This window comes from Coloeus monedula, assembly GCF_965178545.1.
Source record: "Coloeus monedula genome assembly, chromosome: 26".
Taxonomy (NCBI): Eukaryota; Metazoa; Chordata; class Aves; order Passeriformes; family Corvidae; genus Coloeus; species Coloeus monedula.
This window is the reverse complement of record NC_138806.1, coordinates 5322393-5347124: the sequence shown is the minus strand read 5'-3', so window position 1 is coordinate 5347124 and position 24732 is coordinate 5322393. Positions and strand designations below refer to the sequence as shown.

General features: G+C 45.9%; 1 protein-coding gene across 1 annotated transcript in view; it reads right to left on the bottom strand.

The window, feature by feature from the left end:
* Positions 1-1527: 1527 nt before the first annotated feature.
* Positions 1528-24732, bottom strand: part of NPEPPS (aminopeptidase puromycin sensitive) — a 47678-nt gene continuing 24473 nt past the window's right edge. Inside the window, exons 6-23 of the mRNA XM_082297581.1 lie at positions 24075-24275; positions 21720-21816; positions 21563-21596; positions 20120-20234; positions 19134-19298; positions 17809-17913; positions 17451-17511; positions 16584-16693; positions 16041-16104; positions 14085-14224; positions 12847-12981; positions 11234-11453; positions 10338-10480; positions 9880-9936; positions 9397-9504; positions 6798-6953; positions 6642-6689; positions 1528-3233 (exon numbers count right to left, since the gene is read on the bottom strand). Coding sequence (XP_082153707.1) covers positions 3081-3233; positions 6642-6689; positions 6798-6953; positions 9397-9504; positions 9880-9936; positions 10338-10480; positions 11234-11453; positions 12847-12981; positions 14085-14224; positions 16041-16104; positions 16584-16693; positions 17451-17511; positions 17809-17913; positions 19134-19298; positions 20120-20234; positions 21563-21596; positions 21720-21816; positions 24075-24275 — 2112 coding nt within the window. The 3' untranslated portion in view covers positions 1528-3080. The remainder of the gene's footprint in view (positions 3234-6641; positions 6690-6797; positions 6954-9396; positions 9505-9879; positions 9937-10337; positions 10481-11233; positions 11454-12846; positions 12982-14084; positions 14225-16040; positions 16105-16583; positions 16694-17450; positions 17512-17808; positions 17914-19133; positions 19299-20119; positions 20235-21562; positions 21597-21719; positions 21817-24074; positions 24276-24732) is intronic.

Genomic DNA, 24732 nt, shown 5'->3' with positions numbered 1-24732 from the left:
GACATGGATGGATCCAGTGGATCCCTCGTTGGATCCCTCAGGTGTCCCTGCCAGCCCCAGGGAACGCTTCCAAATCCTGTGGGCAAAATCACGGAATCATGGAATGGTTTGGGTGGGAAGGAGCTTAAAGCTCATCCATAGGCAGGGACAGGTCGCAGTGTCCCAGGGTGCTCCACAATCCCCTCGTTAATCACCACAATCCCCTCATTAATCAATCGCCCCCTGAGCCCCATCTCAGCCCTTTCCTCACCCCCAAAAACTCCTCTGTCCTTGTCCTGCCCCTCTCTCCAGCATCACTTTGCCTCCAGCGATAAAAAGAAAGATTTCCTATGGAACAGCCAATCCCAAAACTCCTTCCATTGGGAATTGGGCCCTGAGAGGAGTTTGCTCGAGCAGCCGGGCCCAGCCCTTTCCTCACCCCCAAAAACTCCTCTGTCCTTGTCCTGCCCTTTTCCCCGGCATCACTTTGCCTCTAAAGACGTCCTATGGGAAAGGAGAAATCCCCAAATTCCTTTAACTGGGAATTAAGCTGCTCTCAGGGCCTGCACAAGAGGCCAGGCCCAGCCTCACGGTTTGCTCACGGTTGCTGTTGTTTCTGTGCCTCTCCCGGGCTCTGTGGGAGGCCCGAGCGGGATCCCCCGAGCCCGGGGCGCTCCGGGGTTATTTTCGTTTGTCGGTGTGCAGGGAGCAGAAGGGAAAGCGGCTTAGTCTGGGGCCAGGGCTGGGTGCTGACAGCAGGGAAACGCCGCTCAGCCCCGGCTCAGGGCACGCACAATTCCTAAGCCAGGCTTTTTCCCAGTTCCAGCCTCGGGGATGCAGCCGGGCAAGAGCTCTGTGCCTCAAAATTCCCGGTTTTGGGGTGTTTCCCTGCCCTGGAAGCGCTTCCACAACGTTGTTGCCTCGACTCTGCGCTGTTTAAGACAAATTTTTAGGGTCACAATTTTTATTTATCTTTCCTGTCTCTGCTAAATCCTGTCCTGGGCAGTTCTGGAGCACCTGAGGGTGGGTTTAGTTCGGATTACACAGGCTCTGCTCACGGTCTGGGCTAAGCCCTACCCCTGGGGGCACAGGAGGGGTCCTGTAAACGACACCTTGGCCTCTGCTGTCCCCTCACAGCTTTGGGTCCTTTAAGGCTCCAACTAAACCCAGCTTTGGGTCCTTTCAGGCTCCAACTAAACCCAGCTTTGGGTCCTTTAAGGCTCCAACTAAACCCAGCTTTGGGTCCTTTAAGGCTCCAACTAAACCCAGCTTTGGGTCCTCTCAGGCTCCAAGTAAACCCAGATTTGGGTCCTTTCAGGCTCTAAATAAACCCAGCTTTGGGTCCTTTCAGGCTCCAAATAAACCCAGCTTTGGGTCCTTTCAGGCTCCAAATAAACCCAGCTTTGGGTCCTTTCAGGCTCCAAATAAACCCAGCTTTGGGTCCTTTAAGGCTCCAAATAAACCCAGCTTTGGGTCCTTTCAGGCTCCAAACAGAACACAAGGTGAGGACGTGAATTTCACATTGACATTTTTATTAACGCCAACTGTTTTAAATCTTTTTGTTGTTGTTGCTTTGTAGTATTTTTTGTTGGTTTTTTTAAATTTTTTTGTTGGGTTTTTGTGGGGTTTTTTTTTTGAAGTCTTTTCTTTTTTTAAACAATAGCACAAAAATGTCTCAGGGAAGCAGTCTGACAAGTTAAATCTGATGACCTTCTGAAAAATCAACAGTTAAGCCACACCAAATACGAATTCCTGTTTAAGGAAATAAGAAAAAGGGGAAGGGGAAAAAAAGGAAAAAAAAAAAAAACACCCAAAAAAACCAACAAAAAAAAAGCTGGAACTCCAACCTTTGTCTGTTAGAGGGTGGCTGGTTAGTAGGGCCACGCTGCTTTGGGGGGGATGATGGCACAGCTTGGACTTCATCATCATCATCATCATCATCATCATCATCATCACTCATTTAAGGCTTCTGAATCAAACTTCCCACCAACATCAGGGAAAGGAAGGGGAGAAGCTCCAGGCAGGAGGAGCTGGGAGCAGCTGGATCCTCTGGGAAGCGAGGCCAGGGCAGCCCCAGGTGCCCTCGCTGCGCACACGGGGAGAGGGGGCTGGAGGAAATGAAAAAGAAATCAAACTGCACGAACCTTTCTCTCTTTAATGTGGCTGTGAGAGGTGTTTCCTTTACAATCCCGATCTCTCCACGAAGGACATCAGCGAGTGGGACCGACAGGGGAAGGGGGGAACCCAAGAGCAACAGAACAGGGGGGGTTTTGGGTTTTTTTTTTTTCTGTTTTTTTTGTGGGAATTTTTTTTTTTTGCCGAGAGGTAACACAAAAGGGAAAGGGGGAACCCTACGATCCTTGGGGTGGGGGGGGTTGCAGGGACATCTCCCCAAAACCTTGCACAGACTCTGTGAATCCACACCTGCCTGGCCCAGTGACCTGTTCCACACAAGGCTGAGGCCCCACTCCTGCCCCAGACTCTCCACTGACCTAAAAACCCCTGGTTTCCTCTTTTTTATTGGGGGGGTGAAGGGAGGGAGGGTGTAAAAAACAGAACATCTGTCAATAAGAGTGTCAGGAAAGGGGAGAGGGGGGTGTTAAATATTTTAACCACTGACAAGGCTTGAGGAAGTTTCACAGTTTTGTTATGCTCTATTTTATTACTATCATATTTACAGATTTTTCTCTCTCTTTTTTTTTTTGATTTTTTTTTAATATTTTTGTACTTTTTTCTTTCTCTCTCTCTCTCTTTTCTGCAGAATCGCTGATAAATTTTTTTGTTTTGCTGTTGCTGTTGTTTTTCTTTTTCCAAACAGAATTTTCCCAAATTCTTGGAGTGTGAGCAGGAACCGGTTAAACTCTACATTCACGGTCCAATCCCCACGGGCTTGAGGAGGAGGAGGAGAAGGAGGAGAAGGAAGAGGAGAAAATAAACCAAAAAAAAAAAAAAAAAAAACCAAACCAAAACAAAACCAAATAAAGGAGGGGGTGAGGGGTGGAAATAAAAGACTCCCAACTTCTTGGCATGTGGATCAGCGGTGGGGGGGCTCCTCCCTGGTCCCCTGGGCTGCGCTGGGGGCCGGTGCTGGCGCTGGGGGCTCACACGGGGGCCGGGGGGGCCCGGCGCTGCTGCAGGAAGTGCTGGATGCTGTCGGCGTCGCGCCGCAGCCACGCCGCGTTCAGCAGGATGTTCTCGCAGCACTGCTGCACCGTGCGCTCGGCCGACGGCGCCGGGTGGCTCTCGAAGAAAGCCTGAGAGGGGCGGGACAAGGACAGAGCTGTGGGAGGAGGGTTTTGAACGGGACCGACCCCTTTGGGTACGCGCAAGTTTGGAGGCGGCGATGGGGAATCGCCTACGGAGAGGGGAGGGGGGGGGGGAAAGGGAAGCTGAAATCGCAGCGGGGTTTGGGCTGAGGGAGCTGGAAAATAAAATCACCCAGCTGCAAGCCCCAAAGCTCCGTCAGAGCCACGGGCAGCCCGGCCCTGGGCGCTTGCAGGGATGGGGAAACGGGGAAACGCTTCCAAGCACGGGGAAACGCTTCCAGGGATGGGGAAACGCTTCCAGGGACGGGGAAACGGGGAAACGCTTGCAGGGACCGGGAAACGCTTCCAGGCATGGGGGAAACGCTTCCAGGGACGGGGGAAACGCTTCCAGGGACGGGGGAAACGCTTCCAGGGACGGGGGAAACGGGGAAACGCTTGCAGGGACCGGGAAACTCTTCCAGGCACGGGGGAAACGCTTCCAGGGACCGGGAAATGCTTCCAGGGATGGGGGAAACGCTTCCAGGCACGGAGAAACGGGGAAACGCACCCAGGGACAGGGGAAACGCTTCCAAGGATGGGGAAACGCTTCCAGGCACAGGGAAACGCTTCCAGGGACCGGGAAATGCTTCCAGGGATGGGGGAAACGCTTCCAGGGACGGGGTATCCAGTCCAGCTCCTGGCCTGGCACTGGATGATCCCGACAGTCCCACCCTGTGCATCCCTGAGGGCATTGTCCGAATGCTCCTGGAGCTCTGGAGCCCACAAGGATCACCGAGTCCTACCCCTGGCCCTGCCCAGGACACCCCAAATCCCACCCTGTGCATCCCTGAGGGCATTGTCCAAATGCTCCTGGAGCTCTGGAGCCCACAGGGATCATCAACCCAACTCCTGGCCCTGCTCAGGACACCCCAAATGGCAGCCTATCCCTGAGGGTGTTGTCCAAATGCTCCTGGAGCTCTGGGACACAGAGGCTTTTCCAAGGAGCAGCTCCCTGCCCTGCCAGGACATTCCTGAGTTTCCAGGATGGGTGGGAATGGCAAAAATTCCTCCTTTTCCCTGCTACAGGGGAGCCCCAGGGGCTTTTCCATGGAGCTGCCTCCTGTCCTCGCTGCCAGGGACAGCCCCAGGAGCTGAGCCAGCCCCACAGGCAGCAGCTCCCGGGGTAATTTGGGGTATTTGGAGCAGAAACATCCCGGGGAAGCCGCCAGGGCCTTTGGCACAGCCCTGGTCCCGCTCCCAGGTTTCTTCCCAGACTGGACAGTGACCTCCAGGCCCCAGGTTGGCCGGACAGTGACCTCCAGGCCCCAGGCTGGCTGGACAGTGACCTCCAGGCCCCAGGTTGGCCGGACAGTGGCCTCCAGGCCCCAGGGTGGCCGGACAGTGACCTCCAGGCCCCAGGGTGGCCGGACAGTGACCTCCAGGCCCCAGGGTGGCCGGACAGTGACCTCCAGGCCCCAACTTGGCTGGACAGTGACCTCCAGGCCCCAGGTTGACTGGACAGTGACCTCCAGGCCCCAGGCTGGCTGGACAGTGACCTCCAGGCCCCAACTTGGCTGGACAGTGACCTCCAGGCCCCAGTTTGGCCGGACAGTGACCTCCAGGCCCCAGAGTGGCTGGACAGTGACCTCCAGGCCCCAACTTGGCCGGACAGTGACCTCCAGGCCCCAGGCTGGCTGGACAGTGACCTCCAGGCCCCAACTTGGCCGGACAGTGACCTCCAGGCCCCAGGTTGGCCGGACAGTGACCTCCAGGCCCCAGGTTGGCCGGACAGTGACCTCCAGGCCCCAGGCTGGCTGGACAGTGACCTCCAGGCCCCAACTTGGCCGGACAGTGACCTCCAGGCCCCAGGTTGGCCGGACAGTGACCTCCAGGCCCCAACTTGGCCGGACAGTGACCTCCAGGCCCCAGGGTGGCCGGACAGTGACCTCCAGGCCCCAGGCTGGCCGGACAGTGACCTCCAGGCCCCAGGCTGGCTGGACAGTGACCTCCAGGCCCCAGTTTGGCCAGACAGTGACCTCCAGGCCCCAGGCTGACTGGACAGTGACCTCCAGGCCCCAGTTTGGCCGGACAGTGACCTCCAGGCCCCAGGCTGACTGGACAGTGACCTCCAGGCCCCAGGTTGGCCGGACAGTGACCTCCAGGCCCCAGGCTGGCTGGACAGTGACCTCCAGGCCCCAGGCTGGCTGGACAGTGACCTCCAGGCCCCAACTTGGCTGGACAGTGACCTCCAGGCCCCAGGTTGGCCGGACAGTGACCTCCAGGCCCCAGGGTGGCCGGACAGTGACCTCCAGGCCCCAACTTGGCCGGACAGTGACCTCCAGGCCCCAGGTTGGCCGGACAGTGACCTCCAGGCCCCAGGTTGGCCGGACAGTGACCTCCAGGCCCCAACTTGGCCGGACAGTGACCTCCAGGCCCCAGGTTGACTGGACAGTGACCTCCAGGCCCCAGGGTGGCTGGACAGTGACCTCCAGGCCCCAGGTTGACTGGACAGTGACCTCCAGGCCCCAGGTTGGCCGGACAGTGACCTCCAGGCCCCAGGTTGGCCGGACAGTCTCACATTTCCTCCTGGAGGAGCCTCCCAGGGGCTGCTGTGACTCGGCATTTTCCAGGGGACAGGGAGCTGGCACAGCCAGGAGCTATCCCTGCCTCCCTCCAAGCAGCTTTTCCTGGGATTTGGCTGTCACTCCCACTCTACAAGGTGACACAGAGGTTCAGACATAGGAAATTCCCCACTAAAAGCTCGGGGATTCTCTTGGGAATGAGCTGGGATTTAAATCTGGGGTGGTTTTCCCGCTCGGTGTTTTGCAAAAGCAAAAGCAAAATATTAATTCTAATGCAAAATTTCTCTGTAAAATCATTTCTGCCGTTAAATCTTTTCTGAGAAAAGTCCCTGGGTGATAAAAAGGACACAGGCAGCTCAGGGCTCAGCTGACCTTTGGAATAAAAATTCCTTCTGAGTGTTTTCCTAACAGGAAAATGATAATTAATGCCCAAAATTTCAAGTTTCTTCTTCCAAGAAGATGTTTTTGGAAAAAATGTGGGGAAAGAATAAATAATGAAGTCCACACCCACTGTCAGAGCTCTCCCAGTGATGGAAGCTGGAATAATTCTGAATATTTTGAAGTTTTCTTTTTTGGGGAGGCTCAAAACTGCTGCTGAACTCTGCTGGATTTTACCAAAGTTTAAATGAATGAAGCAGAAATCGCTGGAAATTCCAGATTACTTCAAAAATGCTGATTTAAAGCATTTCAATAACGTTTTACCCAACCTAAAGCGGGGCAGTTTGGGGACAGAATGGGCCCAACAACAAAATCCACAGGGATTTGGCTCTTCCAGGCAGAGCAGCCCAAGTTTATCAGCGACAAATGAACAAATTCTTTAATTAAAGCTTCTTACCTTCACTTCTGCAGCCATTTTATCATTTGCAAATCCATCCACTGTGAGCTGAAGGGGAACAAGAAACGAAAATGAAAGGTGAACTTCAATATTTCCACCAGGCTGGCTTTGCCCAGGTGTGTGTGGGAAGGGCTCTTCCCCCAGGGCCCCACATACCTTTATTAGTCTGGATATTAAGAATCCACCTTGGTATCGATTATAAAGCTCCTCCCAGTTGTCCCTTACGAATTTCCAAGCAGCTTTCCTGCCCTGCTTGCTGCCTCCAGCCACTCCTCCAATCACTGACACCGTGTCCTGAGGACGTACCTCTTCCTGGGGAGGGAAAAGGCATCAATATTCCACGTTTTCCCAGCAATTCCAGCGCTTTGGCTTGCAGGTTTTAGGCATTTCTACACCGAATCTGTCCCTTAAAGCGCTTTTTGCGCCGCCAAAAATTGAACGTACGACTCAAAGATCGAAGGAAAAGCAAATCCCCCTGAGTTATTCTCAGGTTACACCCATGAAAATCTGATTTTACTAAAGATTGGCAAGATTTAGAGAGGTCATTTTGGCTCTTTGGAAAATGGAAAGTGCATTTTGGTTTCCTGGGAATGGGTGCTGGAAGCACAGCACTGCCAGGAAATTTGGGATGAACTTCCACAGCACCAGGAAATAACTGCTGGGAATACAGAAAATCCCTGCAGCAGGTGCCTCCAACCAGATCAAGCAGGTTTTTCTTCATTTGGAGCCATCTCACTCGGATTTTTCTGAACTTGGAACCAACTCATTTAAGATTTTTCTTAATCTAGATCCAGATCACTCAAATTTTTGTTACTCTGGAACCAGCTCTCTCAGATTTTGGTTAATTTTGGAACCAATTCTCCGATTTTTCTGAATTTGGAACCAATTCTCTCCGATTTTTCTGAATTTGGAACCAATTTTCTCCGATTTTTCTGAATTTGGAACCAATTTTCTCCGATTTTTCTGAATTTGGAACCAATTCTCTCAGATTTTTCTGAATTTGGAACCAATTCTCTCAGATTTTTCTGAATTTGGAACCAATTCTCTCAGATTTTTCTGAATTTGGAACCAATTCTCTCAGATTTTTCTGAATTTGGAACCAATTCTCTCAGATTTTTCTTGATTTGGAACCAATTCTCAGATTTTTCTGAATTTGGAACCAATTCTCAGAATTTTCTGAATTTGGAACCAATTCTCTCAGATTTTTCTGAATTTGGAACCAATTTTCTCAGAATTTTCTGAATTTGGAACCAATTCTCAGATTTTTCTTAATTTGGAACCAATTCTCAGATTTTTCTTAATTTGGAACCAATTCTCTCCGATTTTTCTGAATTTGGAACCAATTCTCTCCGATTTTTCTGAATTTGGAACGAATTTTCTCTGATTTTTCTGAATTTGGAACCAATTTTCTCAAATTTTTCTGAATTTGGAACCAATTCTCTCAGATTTTTCTTGATTTGGAACCAATTCTCAGATTTTTCCTTAATTTGGAACCAATTCTCTCCGATTTTTCTGAATTTGGAACCAATTTTCTCAGATTTTTCTGAATTTGGAACCAGTTCTCAGATTTTTCTGAATTTGGAACCAATTTTCTCAGATTTTTCTGAATTTGGAACCAATTTTCTCAGATTTTTCTGAATTTGGAACCAATTCTCTCAGATTTTTCTGAATTTGGAACCAATTCTCTCAGATTTTTCTGAATTTGGAACCAATTCTCTCAGATTTTTCTTGATTTGGAACCAATTCTCAGATTTTTCCTTAATTTGGAACCAATTCTCAGAATTTTCTGAATTTGGAACCAATTCTCTCAGATTTTCTGAATTTGGAACCAATTCTCTCAGATTTTTCTGAATTTGGAACCATTTTTCTCAGAATTTTCTGAATTTGGAACCAATTCTCAGATTTTTCTTAATTTGGAACCAATTCTCAGATTTTTCTGAATTTGGAACCAATTCTCTCAGATTTTTCTGAATTTGGAACCAATTCTCTCAGATTTTTCTGAATTTGGAACCAATTCTCAGATTTTTCTTAATCTGGAACCAACTCTCTCAGATTTTTCTTAATCTGGAACCAACTCATCTAAGATTTTTGTTAATCTGGATCCAGCTCCCTCAGATTTTTCTCAATCTGGATCCAGATCACTCAAATTTTTGTGAATTTTGAACCAACTCTCTCAGATTTTTGCTCATTTTGAACCAACTCTCTCAGATTTTTGCTCATTTTGAACCAACTCTCAGATTTTTGGGCATTTTGAACCAACTCTCTCAGATTTTTGCTCATTTTGAGCCAACTCTCTCAGATTTTTGCTCATTTTGAGCCAACTCTCTCAGATTTTTGCTCATTTTGAGCCAACTCTCTCAGATTTTTGCTCATTTTGAACCAGCTCTCTCAGATTTTTGCTCATTTTGAGCCAACTCTCTCAGATTTTAATCTGGAACCAACTCATCTAAGATTTTTGTTAATCTGGATCCAGCTCCCTCAGCTTTTTGTTAACCTGGACCAAACTCGCTCAGATTTCTCTGAATTCAGAACCAGCTCATTTTAAGATTCTTCTTCATTTGGGATCCACCTCACTCAGATTTTTCTCAATTTGGAATTTCCCCCCCAAAACAAAACCTGAAGACACAACTCCAAGAGCGACCCGCGAAGAGAATTCCTGCAGTTTTAGCCCATCCCACTCAACCCCAGCACTCTCACAGGGTTATTCCTGAGGGAATATCCTGACAAAAAGGCAGAGTTTTCCCCCAGAACTCACTGAAAGTGCAAAGGTGAGAACTTTTTGGATCAGCTCTGGCTGGGAGATGGCTCCGAGGACGCGCTCGATCCGGTTCTTCTCCTCCTGCATGTCCGCCTGCTTGTGCAGCTGCACAGGGGAGGACGTGAAGGTATCAATTAATAAAGGCTGGCTCCTCACCTAATGAGCCCTCTGTGAATGCCACAGCTGCTAATTACTCATCAAACCCAATCAGGGCTCGCTGGTGACTCCGTTAATCCGCACCGCGGGCTCATCCCAAGGAGTGGCACCAGGAATAAACTGATTTTCACCAGTTCATACAAAGGTCAAGCAGGACGGGGCCTGCGGGAGGGAGAAATTCCCGAGGGAGCGCCGGGATTCTCCACTAGGTGGCAATTTCCCACCACGAGCCGGGATCGGGGCTGGGGTGTTGGATAAATCCCAGCCCGGAGGGATTTGAAGGGGGAAATGTGGGATTTTGGGGAGCTGGCATTGAGCACCCACCTTCAGCATGGTGTCCAGAGTGGAGCTGTCCCCGTGCTTCAGCACAGTCACGTAGACCTAGGAGAAAACGAGGAATGACTTCCAAAAAAAAAGAAGAAGAAAAAAAAAAACCAAAACCCACCAGATTTTTTGGAAATGCACCAATTTGTACGGAATTGGGTCGGAATTCTGACATCTGGAAACACCAGCACTGCTCCCTCCTGGGAGTTTTAACTCTGGAGTGTAGAGATGCTTCAACTCCTTTATGTTTTCCTCAATTTCAGGGTCATTTTGGCAATTCCAAGAGTGGAAAAACACCGGGATGACAAAAAGAGGGATCCCCATCCTCACCCGCTCCCATCTCCCACCATTTCCAAACCCAGCTCATCTCCCACCCTCATTCCCTACCCTTTGGAATACACCTGCCAAGGGGGTGGGGATAGATTTTGGGGACCCCAAAACCCCTTCCCAGGACCTACAGGACTCCTCAGGTCAGCTGACAGGATGTGCTTTCCTTCCACGTGGTCCTTGAACCGGCGCCGGGCCTCTTCCAACGTCGCCTTGTGCCCGGCTTTTCCCAGTTTTCCCAAGACCAGACCCCTTAGGAGGGCATCTAGGTGGCCTAGGAAGGAGCAGGAATGGAAAAATGGGATTAATTTGGGAGACAAAGCTCAGCACTGAAGCTTTATTTCAGCTGTGTGACAATCCCTGAGGATATCTAAGGAGTCCGGGCCTTTTGTCTCTCTTTTTTTTAGGGAATACATTGAATTTTTTTCATAGCAAGAGGTCAGGACAAGAGGATTCCAGCCCCAAACACAACAGGCAGGGCTGAAACTTGAGCTAAATCAGTAATTTTAACCATTTGGACTGACCAGGACAGGCAAACACACACACACATGGATTTGCAGCCTTGTAATCCAAGAATTTTCCTGCCCTCCAGCAGACAGAAAATTCAGCAGGGGATTTTTATCAGTGACAAGGCAGGGAAAAGTTTTACTATTTTAACTCCTAACTGGCTGTTTTGAGGATTGTTTGAAGATTGTACAAAACCACCCCTGAATGCCTTTTTCAGCCTCATTTTCCTCCCTTCTCTCCCCACTTCCCCAAATTCTTGGCGGCTCATTGGCACAAAAGATTCCCAAAGTTTCCCAGCAGAAGTTTTCCCCCAAACCCCTGCTGATTTATCGACACTCACCATTCCCAAATCCACACCTGGATTTCCCAGTGGAACTTTTAAGCACAAAAATACTCCTGAATGCCTCTTTCAGCCTCCTTTTCCTCCCTTCTTTCCCCACTTTCCCAAATCCCTGATGATTTATTGCCACACCAGATTCCCAACTCCCCCCCAAAGGCTTTCCCAGCAGAACTTTCCTACCCTCTCCAGGTTTGGGGTCCCATCCCAGCCTCTCCCCGATGGGGGAGAAGACGTCTCTGACGAACACCTGGATGTCCTCGTAGAAATCCGTGTGGGACAGGAGGGTGGACAGGATGCCCAGGTTGCAGCTCAGGTCGCTCCACACGGTGTAGTTGGGCTCGTTCACAAAAGCTTCCATGACTTTTAGGACCTCCACGGTGCTGATGATTCCAGCTCGGGCCTGAGGAAGAGTGAAACACAGGGATTCATCCCATTTTTTAATAGCTCTTGAATTTATTTTATTGATTATTCCCTCCCTGTCTGGTTTAACCTTGAGCTATAAATTCTGTTTTCTCTGTTGTGGGGTTGCCACGCCTGAGCTCTGCTCCCAAGGATCAAACTACAATTTGCAAACAAAAATTTCCCAAACAAAATATTTTCCAAAAAACCCCCACAAAAACCATCCCCCCCCCCCCCCAAAAAAAAACCCATAAAACCAAAACCAACAAACAAACCAGCCAAAAAACCCCACAACATCACCACCACCACCACCACCAAAAAGACCCAACAAAACACCCACCCAAACCCAAAAACCATCCAAAAAAAAACCCGGAAAAAGACCCCACAAAGAAATTAAGTGACTTCACAAAACTGCAGCAATTCTGGCAAGGAAAAGCAAACCCCCCTGAGTTATCCTCAGGTTACACCCACAAAAACCTGACTTTTCCTAAAAGCTGGAAAGATTTAGGAGAGATCACTTTGGCTCTTTGCTAAATTGCAGGAGGATTTTGGCCCCAAACAATTTTGTCCCTAAACCCAAATCCAGCCCCCATCCCTGGTGCTCAGAGTCCCCAGAGGTGCCCAAGGGGTTTGTGGGTTTGTGCCCTGATCCCAAAGGATTTTGCCCCAATCCCTGGTGCTGAGAGTCCCCAAAGGTGCCCGGGGTTTGTACCCTGATCCCAAAGGATTTGTCCCCAAAGCATTTTGTCCCCCAAAACCCAAATCCAACCCCAATCCCAGATGTTCAGAGTCCCCAGAGGCACCCGGGGGGTTTGTGCCCTGTCCTGATCCCAAAGGATTTTGCCCCAATCCCAGGTGCTCAGAGCCCCCAGAGGTGCCCGGGGGGTTTGTGGGTTTGTGCCCTGATCCCAAAGGATTTTGCCCCAATCCCAGGTGCTCAGAGTCCCCAGAGGTGCCCGGGGGGTTTGTGCCCTGTCCTGATCCCAAAGGATTTTGCCCCAATCCCAGGTGCTCAGAGCCCCCAGAGGTGCCCGGGGGGTTTCTGGGTTTGTGCCCTGATCCCAAAGGATTTTGCCCCAATGCCGGGTGCTCAGAGCCCCCAGAGGCACCTGGGGGTTTGTGGGTTTGTGCCCCAATCCCAAAGGATTTTGCCCCAATCCTGGGTGCTCAGAGCCCCCAGAGGTGCCTGGGGTTTGTGCCCTGATCCCAAAGGATTTTGCCCCAATCCCAGGTGCTCAGAGCCCCCAGAGGTGCCCGGGGGGTTTGTGGGTTTGTGCCCCGATCCCAAAGGATTTTGCCCCAATCCCAGGTGCTCAGAGCCCCCAGAGGTGCCCGGGGGGTTTGTGGGTTTGTGCCCTGATCCCAAAGGATTTTGCCCCAATCCCAGGGCTCACCAGGGAGAAGAGGTCGTTCTGCAGCCCCAGCCTGTCCACGGGGGGCAGGGACAGGTCCTTGATGGCCGGGATGAGGCTCTCAAGCATGGCCGGGCTGTACTGGGTGCGGTAAAACCCCACCGTGCCCAGGTTCAGCTGCCAGGCACCAAAACCAGCAGGAAATTTTAAGTTAGGAGCAAAGAATCGAAGGTTTTGTATGTATTTTTATCTAAAATATGTTCTGTACTTGATGTGTATTTAAATGGCATTTATTTTATAGTTATGTATTTAAATAAAATGTAAAGTATGTGTATATTTAAATAAATATACCTAAAATATGTCTTTGTATTTATACAAATTTATCTAAAATATGTATTTGTTTTTATACATATTTAGATCAAATACATCTTCACGTTTATCTAAAATATATATTTATATTTATGCATATTTGCCTAAAATATATCTTTGTTTTTATACATATTTATCTAGAAGATATCTTTATATTTATACATATTTATCTAAAATACATCTTCATACTTATCTGAAATATACCTTTATATTTATACATCTTTATCTAACATACGTATTTGTATTTAGTTATTTATCTAAAATATATCTCTCTATATGTATTTTACATATGAAAACCATATGTAGAAAAACTATATATAGAAAAACCATATATTAAATTATATATTAACATATCTTATATAAATAAACAACATATAAATATGTAGTATTTATTTAGATAAAATAAAAATAATGTAACTATTGACATATACCAACATATATATAAGAATTTGAATAAAAATGTATTATGAGATAATATATATGTAATACATAAAATAATAATATAATATTATAAAAATTTGCAATGAATGATATAAAATAATGAAATATTATTAAATATGTAACAATAATATTTATAATTATATAAAATAATAATATATTATGAAGTATGTAATAATTATAATAATGATAATGGTATGAAATAAAATAATAGCAATAACCATGATAACAATATTGACAATAATAACAACGATAACAATGACTAAAAAAGCCACCACATCTCAACTCAAATCCTGCCTATAATTTCAATTTTTTTCCAGGCTTCAATTCCCAAAAAATTCCGATTGACACTGCAGGAAAACGGGATGGAAAGGGGAAGAGCAGGAGCCAAAACCCGTTCAGAGGAAACCCAGAATTCCAAGGGGAAAAGGAAATAAAAAAGGGAAGAGGAAAATGAAATTGTCAGGACTTACCTTAACCCACTGCTCAGGTTTGGTGTCCTTCAACACCACGGTGAGCTCAGCTTTGTCCATCAAAATCTGCATTTTGGCACAGCTGGGGTCCTCGCTCGTGCAAATACTGATGGGCACCATCCACATGGGGAAATCCTCCCCTGGAAAAGAGGGAAAAACAAGGAATCAGGGGGAAAAAGTGCGTGGAAAACACCGAGAGAGAGGTGCTCAAAACGCAGGGTGGGCGTTGAAAATGAAATTGGGGAAAAAAATAAAAAAAAAAAAGGCATTTTCTGCAGGGAAATGTCAGTTTTAGAGGTAAAAATCTGAAGGGAAATGACAGGTTTAGAGTTAAAACCTCCAAATCTTTGAATCATCCTTAAAATTTGAGGGAAAATGACAGTTTTAATCTGAAGGAAAATGTCAGTTTTAGATTTGAAACTCTGAGGGAAAACTGCAGTTTTAGAGGTAAAAATCTGAGGGAAAACTGCAGTTTTAGAGGTAAAAATCTGAAGGGAAATGACAGTTTTAGAGTTAAAACCCCAAAATTCTTTAAATCATCCTTAAAATTTGAAGGAAAATGACAGTTTTAATCTGAAGGAAAATGTCAGTTTTAGATTTGAAACTCTGAGGGAAAACTGCAGTTTTAGAGGTAAAAATCTGAGGGAAAACTGCAGTTTTAGAGGTAAAAATCTGAAGGGAAATGACAGTTTTAGAGTTAAAACCCCAAAATTCTTTAAATCATCCTTAAAATTTGAAGGAAAATGACAGTTTTAATCTGAAGGAAAATGTCAGTTTTAGATTTGAAACTCTGAGGGAAAACTGCAGTTTTAGAGGTTAAAATCTGAGGGAAAACTGCAGTTTTAGAGGTAAAAATCTGAAGGGAAATGACAGTTTTAGAGTTAAAACCCCAAAATTCTTTAAATCATCCTTAAAATTTGAAGGAAAATGACAGTTTTAATCTGAAGGAAAACGTCAGTTTTAGATTTGAAACTCTGAGGGAAAACTGCAGTTTTAGAGGTAAAAATCTGAAGGGAAATGACAGGTTTAGAGTTAAAACCTCCAAATCTTTGAATCATCCTTAAAATTTGAGGGAAAATGACAGTTTTAATCTGAAGGAAAATGTCAGTTTTAGATTTGAAACTCTGAGGGAAAACTGCAGTTTTAGAGGTAAAAATCTGAGGGAAAACTGCAGTTTTAGAGGTAAAAATCTGAAGGGAAATGACAGGTTTAGAGTTAAAACCCCAAAAATCTTTACTCATCCTTAAAATTTGAAGGAAAATGGCAGTTTTAATCTGAAGGAAAACGTCAGTTTTAGATTTGAAACTCTGAGGGAAAACTGCAGTTTTAGAGGTAAAAATCTGAGGGAAAACTGCAGTTTTAGAGGTAAAAATCTGAAGGAAAATGTCAGTTTTAAGAGGTAAAAATCTGAGGGAAAACTGCAGTTTTAGAGGTAAAAATCTGTGGGAAAACTGCAGTTTTAGAGGTAAAACTCTGAGGGAAATTGTCAGTTTTAGAGTTTAAACCCTGAGGGAAATTGTCAGTTTTAGAGTTTAAACCCCCAAAATTTTTAAATCACTCTCCAAGCCAAACATTTTAATTTAGATAAACACGGAATGTGAGTGGAATCAGTGCTGGAATCAGAGGTGGCTCCCACCTGAGGTGTTTTTATTTCATTTATTTTAGCCTCACCACAAACCAGCTGCTCCCCAGCTCCTCAGAGGGCCCTAAAATGGACATTTCTGAAGGAATTCTGGAGCCAAGAAATGCTGTTTTCCATGCCAGGATGTGGAAACCTTGGGTTTCCTCAGGTTTTCCCACCTGGATCCAGGCAGAGCACAGGCCCGGGAATGTTTCAGCTCCCAGAATTGCTGCTTTTGCATGAAAAGCAACAAAAAATATCCCAATATCCCTTCAAAACTGGGATATTCTGAGGTTCTGTGCCCACCCCATCCCTGCTCCCAGCTCTCCTCTTACCAGTATATGGTCCACTGGCACAGAATTTCTTCTGGACCAACTTCAACACTTTGTCATCTTCTTGCTGAGGGGAAAAAAATTAAAAAAAAAAGAAAGCAAAAAAAAAAAAAAAGAGAAAAGGCGATGATTAGCACATTTAATTTCAGTCTCTGCATGTCACTGCACTCTGTTTCATGGAATAAGTTGGATTTTTTCCCTCAGAAAAAGGCCCTGCCTCAGGAATTATCCCAGAGCACAAAGGCCTCGTCCCTGTTTGAACACCCATGGCCTGGATTTGCCGCCCGTGATCCTCCCTCATCCTGCAAGCTTGTGGAACAAGCAAAATTGGAGTGGAACCTCCCTCCCCCCACAAACATTTCCCACACCGAGCAAAGTCAGCAAATCCAGGGAGTTTCTGGGATGAATCCACAGGGATTTGCACCTCCCTCCCCTTCAGAACCAGAGCTGTGGCCAGGCTGAGCCAACCCCCGATCCAAGGGAATGCTCGAAATCATGGAATATTGTTCAATTTAACCTGAAGTTAAGGCAAAATTCCATTTTTACCTGTTCAGCCTCCACATAAATGAGTGGAAATCCCATTTGTTTGGTCCACGTGTTCATCACAGCAGCAATGGGTTTGCCACTGGCTTTTTCCAGGCTTTCCCAGAGATCCTCTGTGGGAGAAAAGGATCTGACTCAGGACTGGCAGAGTCTTGATGTGTCAGGTTTTATTAAGGACAGCATAGGAGAGGTTGGGTTCTTCCTCTACTTTTTAATGCTTTTGTGTTTTTATTGAAATTTAACAGGCAAAAAAAGAAAAAAACTGAAATAGTTTAAATCTCCTCAGGGAGGAGAGAGGGGAGCAGCAGCTTCTTTACTACTAAAAAACCCAAATCAATACACATTGTGCTACAAATCCATAAAAATTAACATTAAATATTCAAAGAGGACAACCTTACCCCTTTAGATTTTTTATGTATTATGTCAAAAATGACTGACCAAACACCACAGATTGGATTTGGCTGATTGAGCTTTGATGTCCCCACTCCTACATTTGTGCCTGATACACAACAACAAAAAAAAATTAAAAAGGTTTAAAAAAAAAAAAAAAGTGCTGTGGAGTATCAGACTTCAACCTGTTTAATCACAGGATCAATACTGCAAAAGGCTCTCTTGGCAAAGCAAATATTTCTAAATTTTAGATGTGGTCAGTGATAACTCAGCCCTTCCAGATCCCCTCAGCCACACACTCTTGGGACACAAAACCCCCCAAGGATGCTGAATCCTGGCTGTGCAGGGCATGAAACTGGGAACAAGGCAGAAATTTCCTGGAATTTCAATTATTTCCTGGCATTTCAGCTATCTCAGGTGGGACACCAACAGTTCTGAGTGCAGAAATTACTTCTGTGCCCATGCCAGTGACCCAGTCACCTGTGGCAGCATTCCTCTGCTGGAACTTGGTCAGGTACAGGTTCATTCCTTTCCGGAAATCCTGGGAACACACAAGTGGAGATGTCAGAGGGCTTTCCCATCCTCTCTCTGCTCTGCATTTATCCCCAGGAAACAGGCAAGGAATCTTTAAAATCAGTAATTCCATCCATATTTCCCATTATCTTGTTTTTCCCAGGTAAGTTCAGAGCTCGAAGTGGAGACATTTTCAAAACGCTGAAAAAACTTTTTTTAATCCCACTTCATTTTTTTTTTTTTTTTTTTTTAAATCCCAGTAATTTTTGCTATAAAAAAATGCCCTAAAAATCCCCAGCTGGCTTTTCCAGCCCCATCCCTTTACCTCATCCCCAATGTAGTCGTGCAGCATCCGGATCACAGAGGCTCCCTTGCTGTAGGAAATGGCATCGAATATTTCATCCACCTCGGAGGGATGGCCCACACTGACCTATGGGAACCAAAAAAAAACCCCAGTGAGAAGGATTTAGGCTGCCAAAAGATTGGATTTTGCTTGTGGCAGCATCTTAGAGCTGAAAATCTGAAGGATTCTTTCTCTCCAAGAATCCACCTCTGGATTGCCTGAGTGGAATCTCTGCCCCAGACAACGAAAGTTCCTCGGATATGGCTGGGTCAGGGCTGGTTTGGAAGTTAAGCATGGTTTAAGTTATGTTTGGGTGCTGGATCAAACAGATTTGGGGCTCTTCCTTCAATCTTTGGGGTTCTTCATTCAATCTTTGGGGTTCTTCATTCAATCCTTTGGTTCCCAAAAGCAGTGAAACCCAGCAGGAATTGTTTAATCCAGGGACAGCGAGCAAGACACGCTCAGGGAGTAAATCACTCTAAAAAGACCTGGTGGACAAGGTCATTTCCCAAAATTTATTCCACCAAACATCCCTTAAAACATTGGAATTAGATCTCTATGCATTCCAAGGGAGTTTTTGGGGGGGCACAGCCCCTCAGGGAGAGCAGAACCCACAGAGCTCAACCGCGACTCCGGTTGAGCAGCGACCGCGAAATTCCCTTTGTAAATCACAGGGAAAAGCTTCCAGAAAAAGGGGGAAAAAAGGGTGGAAAAGCAGGATTCACCTCGATGGGGTGGCTGTTGTCTAAGGCATCGAGCTCCTGGGCTCGTGTGTAGTCAGCACACACGAGATTGCCTGAGTGGAATCTCTGCCCCCAGACAACAAAAGTTCCTCGGATATGGCTGGGTCAGGGCTGGTTTGGAAGTTAAGCGTGGTTTAAGTTATGTTTGGGTACTGGATCAAACAGATTTGGGGCTCTTCATTCAATTTTTGGGGTTCTTCCTTCAATCTTTGGGGTTCCCAAAAGCAGTGAAACCCAGCAGGAATTGTTTAATCCAGGGACAGCGAGCAAGACACGCTCAGGGAGTAAATCACTCTAAAAAGACCTGGTGGACAAGGTCATTTCCCAAAATTTATTCCACCAAACATTCCTGAAAACATTGGAATCTCCAGGAATTAGATCTCTATGCATTCCAAGGGAGTTTTTTGGGGGGGCACAGCCCCTCAGGGAGAGCAGAACCCACAGAGCTCAACCGCGACTCCGGATTCCGCTCCGGTCAGCAGCGACCGCCAAATTCCCTTTGTAAATCACAGGGAAAAGCTTCCAGAAAAAGGGGGGAAAAAAGGGTGGAAAAGCAGGATTCACCTCGATGGGGTGGCTGTTGTCTAAGGCATCGAGCTCCTGGGCTCGTGTGTAGTCAGCAGACACGAACTGGGTCCAGATGTCGTACTCGGGGAAGCAGTGATCCACGCACAGGTACTCGATCCACGAGGCGAAGCCCTCGTTCAGCCACAGGTGGGTCCACCATTCCTGCAGGGATGGGAAAAAGAGGGATAAAGGACAAAATTCCAAGGGATTTCTCCAGTCAGGGGTGAGTTTGAAGCTTCTTTTGGTGCAGGTCAGAATAATGTTTATTGTAATTGTTTTGGTGTAATGATATAAATGGGATTGCTTGGGTTAAAATGAGTATTTGTTTTTCTGCGCTCACTCCCAGTTTGAACAGTTCAAAAGCAAGGCCAAGGTAGTTTTGAGGCTCCAAAAATCTGAATTGTCTCACCCAATCCTGGTTTTTACAACACAAGAAACTTCAGAGCCTGTGGAATATTTGTTTTCAAGCACCTTTTTCCTTTGGGAAAAGCAAGGTCAGGTCTAATTCCCAGAGAAAGCCGAAATTCTTTGTTACCAGAAGCTCTGAAAATCCAGGTTTTTAGCACTAAGTGGAATTTCTTTATGGATTTCACTCCTGCTGCCTCACAGATGCTTTTATCCCCACTAAAATGAGTTAAATCTCAAACCATTCAGGCAGTTGCTCCTGATTTACCCAAAATAACTCACTCCGAGCAACTTTTCAGCTCCAGGACTGGAAGGATTTGCAGGAACACACTGGATTTTTAATAGTTATTGTTAATTTCTAGCTAGGACCTCCTTCAAACCACTCCAAACAGCTTCATATAGAAAATATTCATGAATAAAAAGCACTGCTAAAGAAGAAATTGCTAATGAAACACCATTTAAACACGAAATTATTCTAACACAGCGTGCCGCTATGCAGGGGCACCCAAACACGCATTTTGGGCAGGGTGTGAAGCAGATTGAAAGAAAAAGAATGGGATTTGGAAAGGGTTGGGTACCATGGTGACGAGGTTTCCAAACCACTGGTGAGCCAGTTCGTGTCCCACCACCAGAGCCACCCACTGACGGGACGAGGAGCAGGAATTTTTGGGGTCGATGAGCAACGCGGTCTCCCTGTGTTGGAGAGAGAGCCAGAACTCAGCAAGGTGGCACATCCCCAGGGGAATCAAAAGCACAACCCAAAGGAGGTGAAATTACCTAAGCGAGCTAAAAAGCGAGGAAAAACAACACCACTCCCTCGAAAAATACAAAATCCAACCCAAAACCCGCCAAAAAAACCAACTCAAGAGTGTGAAATTCAGTGCTGGTGAAATTCCCGGGGTGAGTTCTGCAGCTGCTGGAAAGCTTTGGAGCAGGAATTCCTTTCTGGCAGGCAAGAAGTGTAAAAAGACCAAAAAAAAAAAAACCCAGGCAGGAGGAGGAGGAAAATTGATCTTTTATTTATTAAAATGCTCCCCCCTGCATAAAATCTGGGAACCTCGAGTCCCTCTGCGCTCCGGGATGGGCGCTCATCCCACATTCCCAAAGGAATCCTGGCTCTTCCAGGAGGTGTTAACATCCATTTCTCCACTGGGGCACCTCCCACTACAGAGCAGGGCAGGGAGGGGCTGCCAGGAACCTCTGGAATGCTGCAATTCCAGGGAAAAACCTCCCCAAGGATGGTGCCTGCAGGCCACGAGCTCCTGTCCTCTAAAGGGGCAGAGCAAACTCAGCAAAAAGGGGCAAAAATTCACAGCTGCATTCCAAAAATTCTCCTCATCTGGGATTTATATATATATATATATAATTTTTTTTTTCCTCAAAAGGAGTAAAATATCAGATTTCATCAGAATTGCAACAAGCAGGGAAAAATTTGAAACCTGGGAAGAATTTGTTTTGATTTTTTAAGGCCAAATTCGAAGCTGAGCAGAAGAAATCCCAATTATTTCAGGATTTAAAGCCCAAAGCTTCCAAGTTGTTCAAAAGGCAGGGAAATCCTCCTGACCACCAGCACAGAAAATGTATTAACATCAAGCAAAAGTGCAAAAGCTTGATCAGAAGAGGGAAAAAAAAAAAAAATCCAACTGAAAAGGAAGGCAAGTTAATATTTTTGATTTCCTCATCTCCACACCGTTACTCTGTAACTAAATTCACCTACAAGGTGAAATCAGAACCTCTCCCAGCTGTGTCAGGAAATTTTATGGGGGATGGTGGGGGGAAAAAAAGGGGCCAGGGAAGTTTTGCCAACTTTAAAACCCTCACACCCTGGGCCCAGGGGCTGATTTGTGCCTTCCTGAGCTGTAACACCACCACCAAAAGCATCCAAACCAAAATAAAAATTACAAGGATTGGTTCAGTCTGATTTGGGATGACACCCAGCAATTAGAGCTGCCTCAAACTAATCCAATGAATTCCAAGAATTAGTGAACAAAGAGGGGAAAGACAGGATTTTAACAGCATACCTATAAGTAACAAGGCCCCAGTTCTCCATGGCACCTTTATAAAATAAATACAAAGGTTTATTGATATTGATGCACACCTCTTCCTAAAGGTATTTTTTTTTATTATCTTAAAAATTCAAATAAAATACAATTTCATCAATAAAGTGAGTTACTTTACCAGCAGCAAAGTCTGCAATAGCTATGAGATCAATTTTAGGAAGAGGGTAAGGAACATTGAAGTAGTCCTTATAAAAAGGCAGAGTTTTAGCAGCAACCTGTAAGAAACGAGAGGAGAAACGTTCTGTTAACTCAGAACTGGGCAAAACTTGGCTGAAATGAAGAAATTCTGGCTGAAATGAAGAAATTCTGGCTGAAATGAAGAAAGGTTTCTCCCAGAAGCCCCACTCCCAGCTCGCAGAGCACAATGGTTGGGAAGGATCCCATCCCTGCCTGCTCCCACTGCTTCTCATCCTCGTTGGGCTCAAGCTGAAGGGGAATTTCAGCAGAAATCAGAACTCTGAACTCTGAATTTTGAATCAAGATTGGAATTTTTCAAATCAAAACTTGAAATGAGAACTTCCAATCAGAAGTTCAACTCAGGATTTGGAATCCAAACTCGAACTTCAACTCAAAAGCTCAAATGAGAACTTCAGAGAATGAGGAAATCAGAACTGCAGGAGAGCTTCACATCAGCATTTCCAATCAGGGTTAATTGTTTTGGTCACTGCAGACATTGCTGTATCTGCAGCTGAAATCCCCTTTCATATCGAGTTCAGCCTCTCTGACTAAATCAAGGAAAAAAAAACCCAAAAAACGAGGAAAAGAATCCAAAAAGGAAAAACCCAAAAAACAAGGAAAAAACCTGCCTTAAACAAAGGAAAAAAACCCAAAAAACAAGGAAGAAACCACAAGACAAGGAAGAAACCACAAGACAAGGAAAAAAGCCCAAAAAACAAGGGAAAAAAACCCCTAAAACAAGGAAAAAAATCCAAAAAACAAGGGAAAAAACAAAACAAGGGAAAACAAACAACAGGGGGAAAAAACCCCAGAAAAATGTCACCAAAAAACCCAAAAAGGGAAAAAAAATCTGAAAAACAATGAAAAAATCTCACACATAACCAAGGAGAAAAAAAGAAAAAAAACAAAACCCAGGAACAGAATCCAAAAACCAAGGAAAAAACCCCAGGAATAGAACCCAAAAACCAAGGAATAAAACCGAGGAATAGAACCCAAACACAAGGAAAAAACCCCCAAAAAAGGGGAATAGAACCCAGAAACCAAGGAACAAAACCCAAAACCAAGGAACAAAACCCAATCACAGAACCCCAAACCAAGGAACAAAACCCAGGAATAGAACCCAAAAACCAATGAATAAAAGCCAGGAACAGAACCCAAAACTAAGGAAGAAAACCCGGTCACAGAACCCCAAACCCAAAGAACAAAATCCCATCACAGAACCCCAAAAACCAATGAACAAAACCCAATCACAGAACCCCAAAACCAAGGAACAAAACCCAGGAATAGAACCCCAAACCCAAAGAACAAAACCCAACCACAGAACCCCAAACCCAAAGAACAAAACCCAATCACAGAACCCCAAAACCAAGGAACAGAACCCAGGAATAGAACCCCAAAAACCAAGGAACAAAACCCAACCACAGAACCCCAACCCAAAGAACAAAACCCAATCACAGAACCCCAAAAAACAAAGAACAAAACCCAACCACAGAACCCCAAACCCAAAGAACAAAACCCAACCACAGAACCCCAAAAAACAAGGAATAAAACCCAACCACAGAACCCCAAAACCAAGGAACAGAACCCAGGAATAGAACCCCAAAAACCAAGGAACAAAACCCAGGAATAGAACCCCAAACCCAAAGAACAAAACCCAACCACAGAACCCCAAACCCAAAGAACAAAACCCAATCACAGAACCCCAAAAAACAAAGAACAAAACCCAATCACAGAACCCCAAACCCAAAGAACAAAACCCAACCACAGAACCCCAAAAAACAAGGAATAAAACCCAACCACAGAACCCCAAACCCAAAGAACAAAACCCAACCACAGAACCCCAAACCCAAAGAACAAAACCCAACCACAGAACCCCAAACCCAAAGAACAAAACCCAACCACAGAACCCCCAACCCAAAGAACAAAACCCAACCACAGAACCCCAAAACCAAGGAACAGAACCCAGGAATAGAACCCCAAAAACCAAGGAACAAAACCCAGGAATAGAACCCCAAACCCAAAGAACAAAACCCAATCACAGAACCCCAAAAAACAAAGAACAAAACCCAACCACAGAACCCCAAACCCAAAGAACAAAACCCAATCACAGAACCCCAAAAAACAAGGAATAAAACCCAACCACAGAACCCCAAACCCAAAGAACAAAACCCAGGAATAGAACAAAACCCAAAGAACAAAACCCAACCACAGAACCCCAACCCCAATGAACAAAACCCCCCGAAACCCCGAACAAACCCCTCCAGGAACACAAGCCCGTGGCTTTGGGCTGCTTTACCTCCAGGGCAAACTTCCCTTGCTCGGCCTTGCCCACGGGGGTGTAGACGCGCACCAGGACCCCGTCCTGCGACCGCGCCTCCACGAAGTCGTACTCGCCCACCACGAAGGCCACCAGGTACGTGGACATCACCGGCGTCCGCGCGAACTTCACCTCCACCAGGCTCTCGTCGTCCGGGTACGGCTTCCTGTCCACCACGTTCTGTGGGATTTAGGGGGGGAAAAAGAAAAAGGGAGGATTTGGGGGTTTGGCGCTTTTCGTGTGTTGGAGGAAAAGAATTTTCAGGGATGGGAGTGTGTAGTGACATGAATTTGTTGTTGTTTGAAGGAAATGCATCAGGCGAGGCGTGAGATTTTATACCACCTCTGGGTAATGGGGAAGAGTCACAAAATTTAGGGTTACATCGTAATTTATAACTTTCTAATCCAACAGGCATTTAAAATGTCACTTTATTTTAGATTTATGACCTATCACCTGTGGCACTTCTCACTGCAATGCAGCCGTTTCTTGACCAAAACTTCTCATGTCACGTACACACAGATGTGTCTTACACCATCTACATCCTTAACTTCAATTATGTAAAATCACACTATTCTAGTTTAAAACCCTCCACCAGAACACCCAGTGTACAATTTTACTTATAGGAATACAAGTTTGT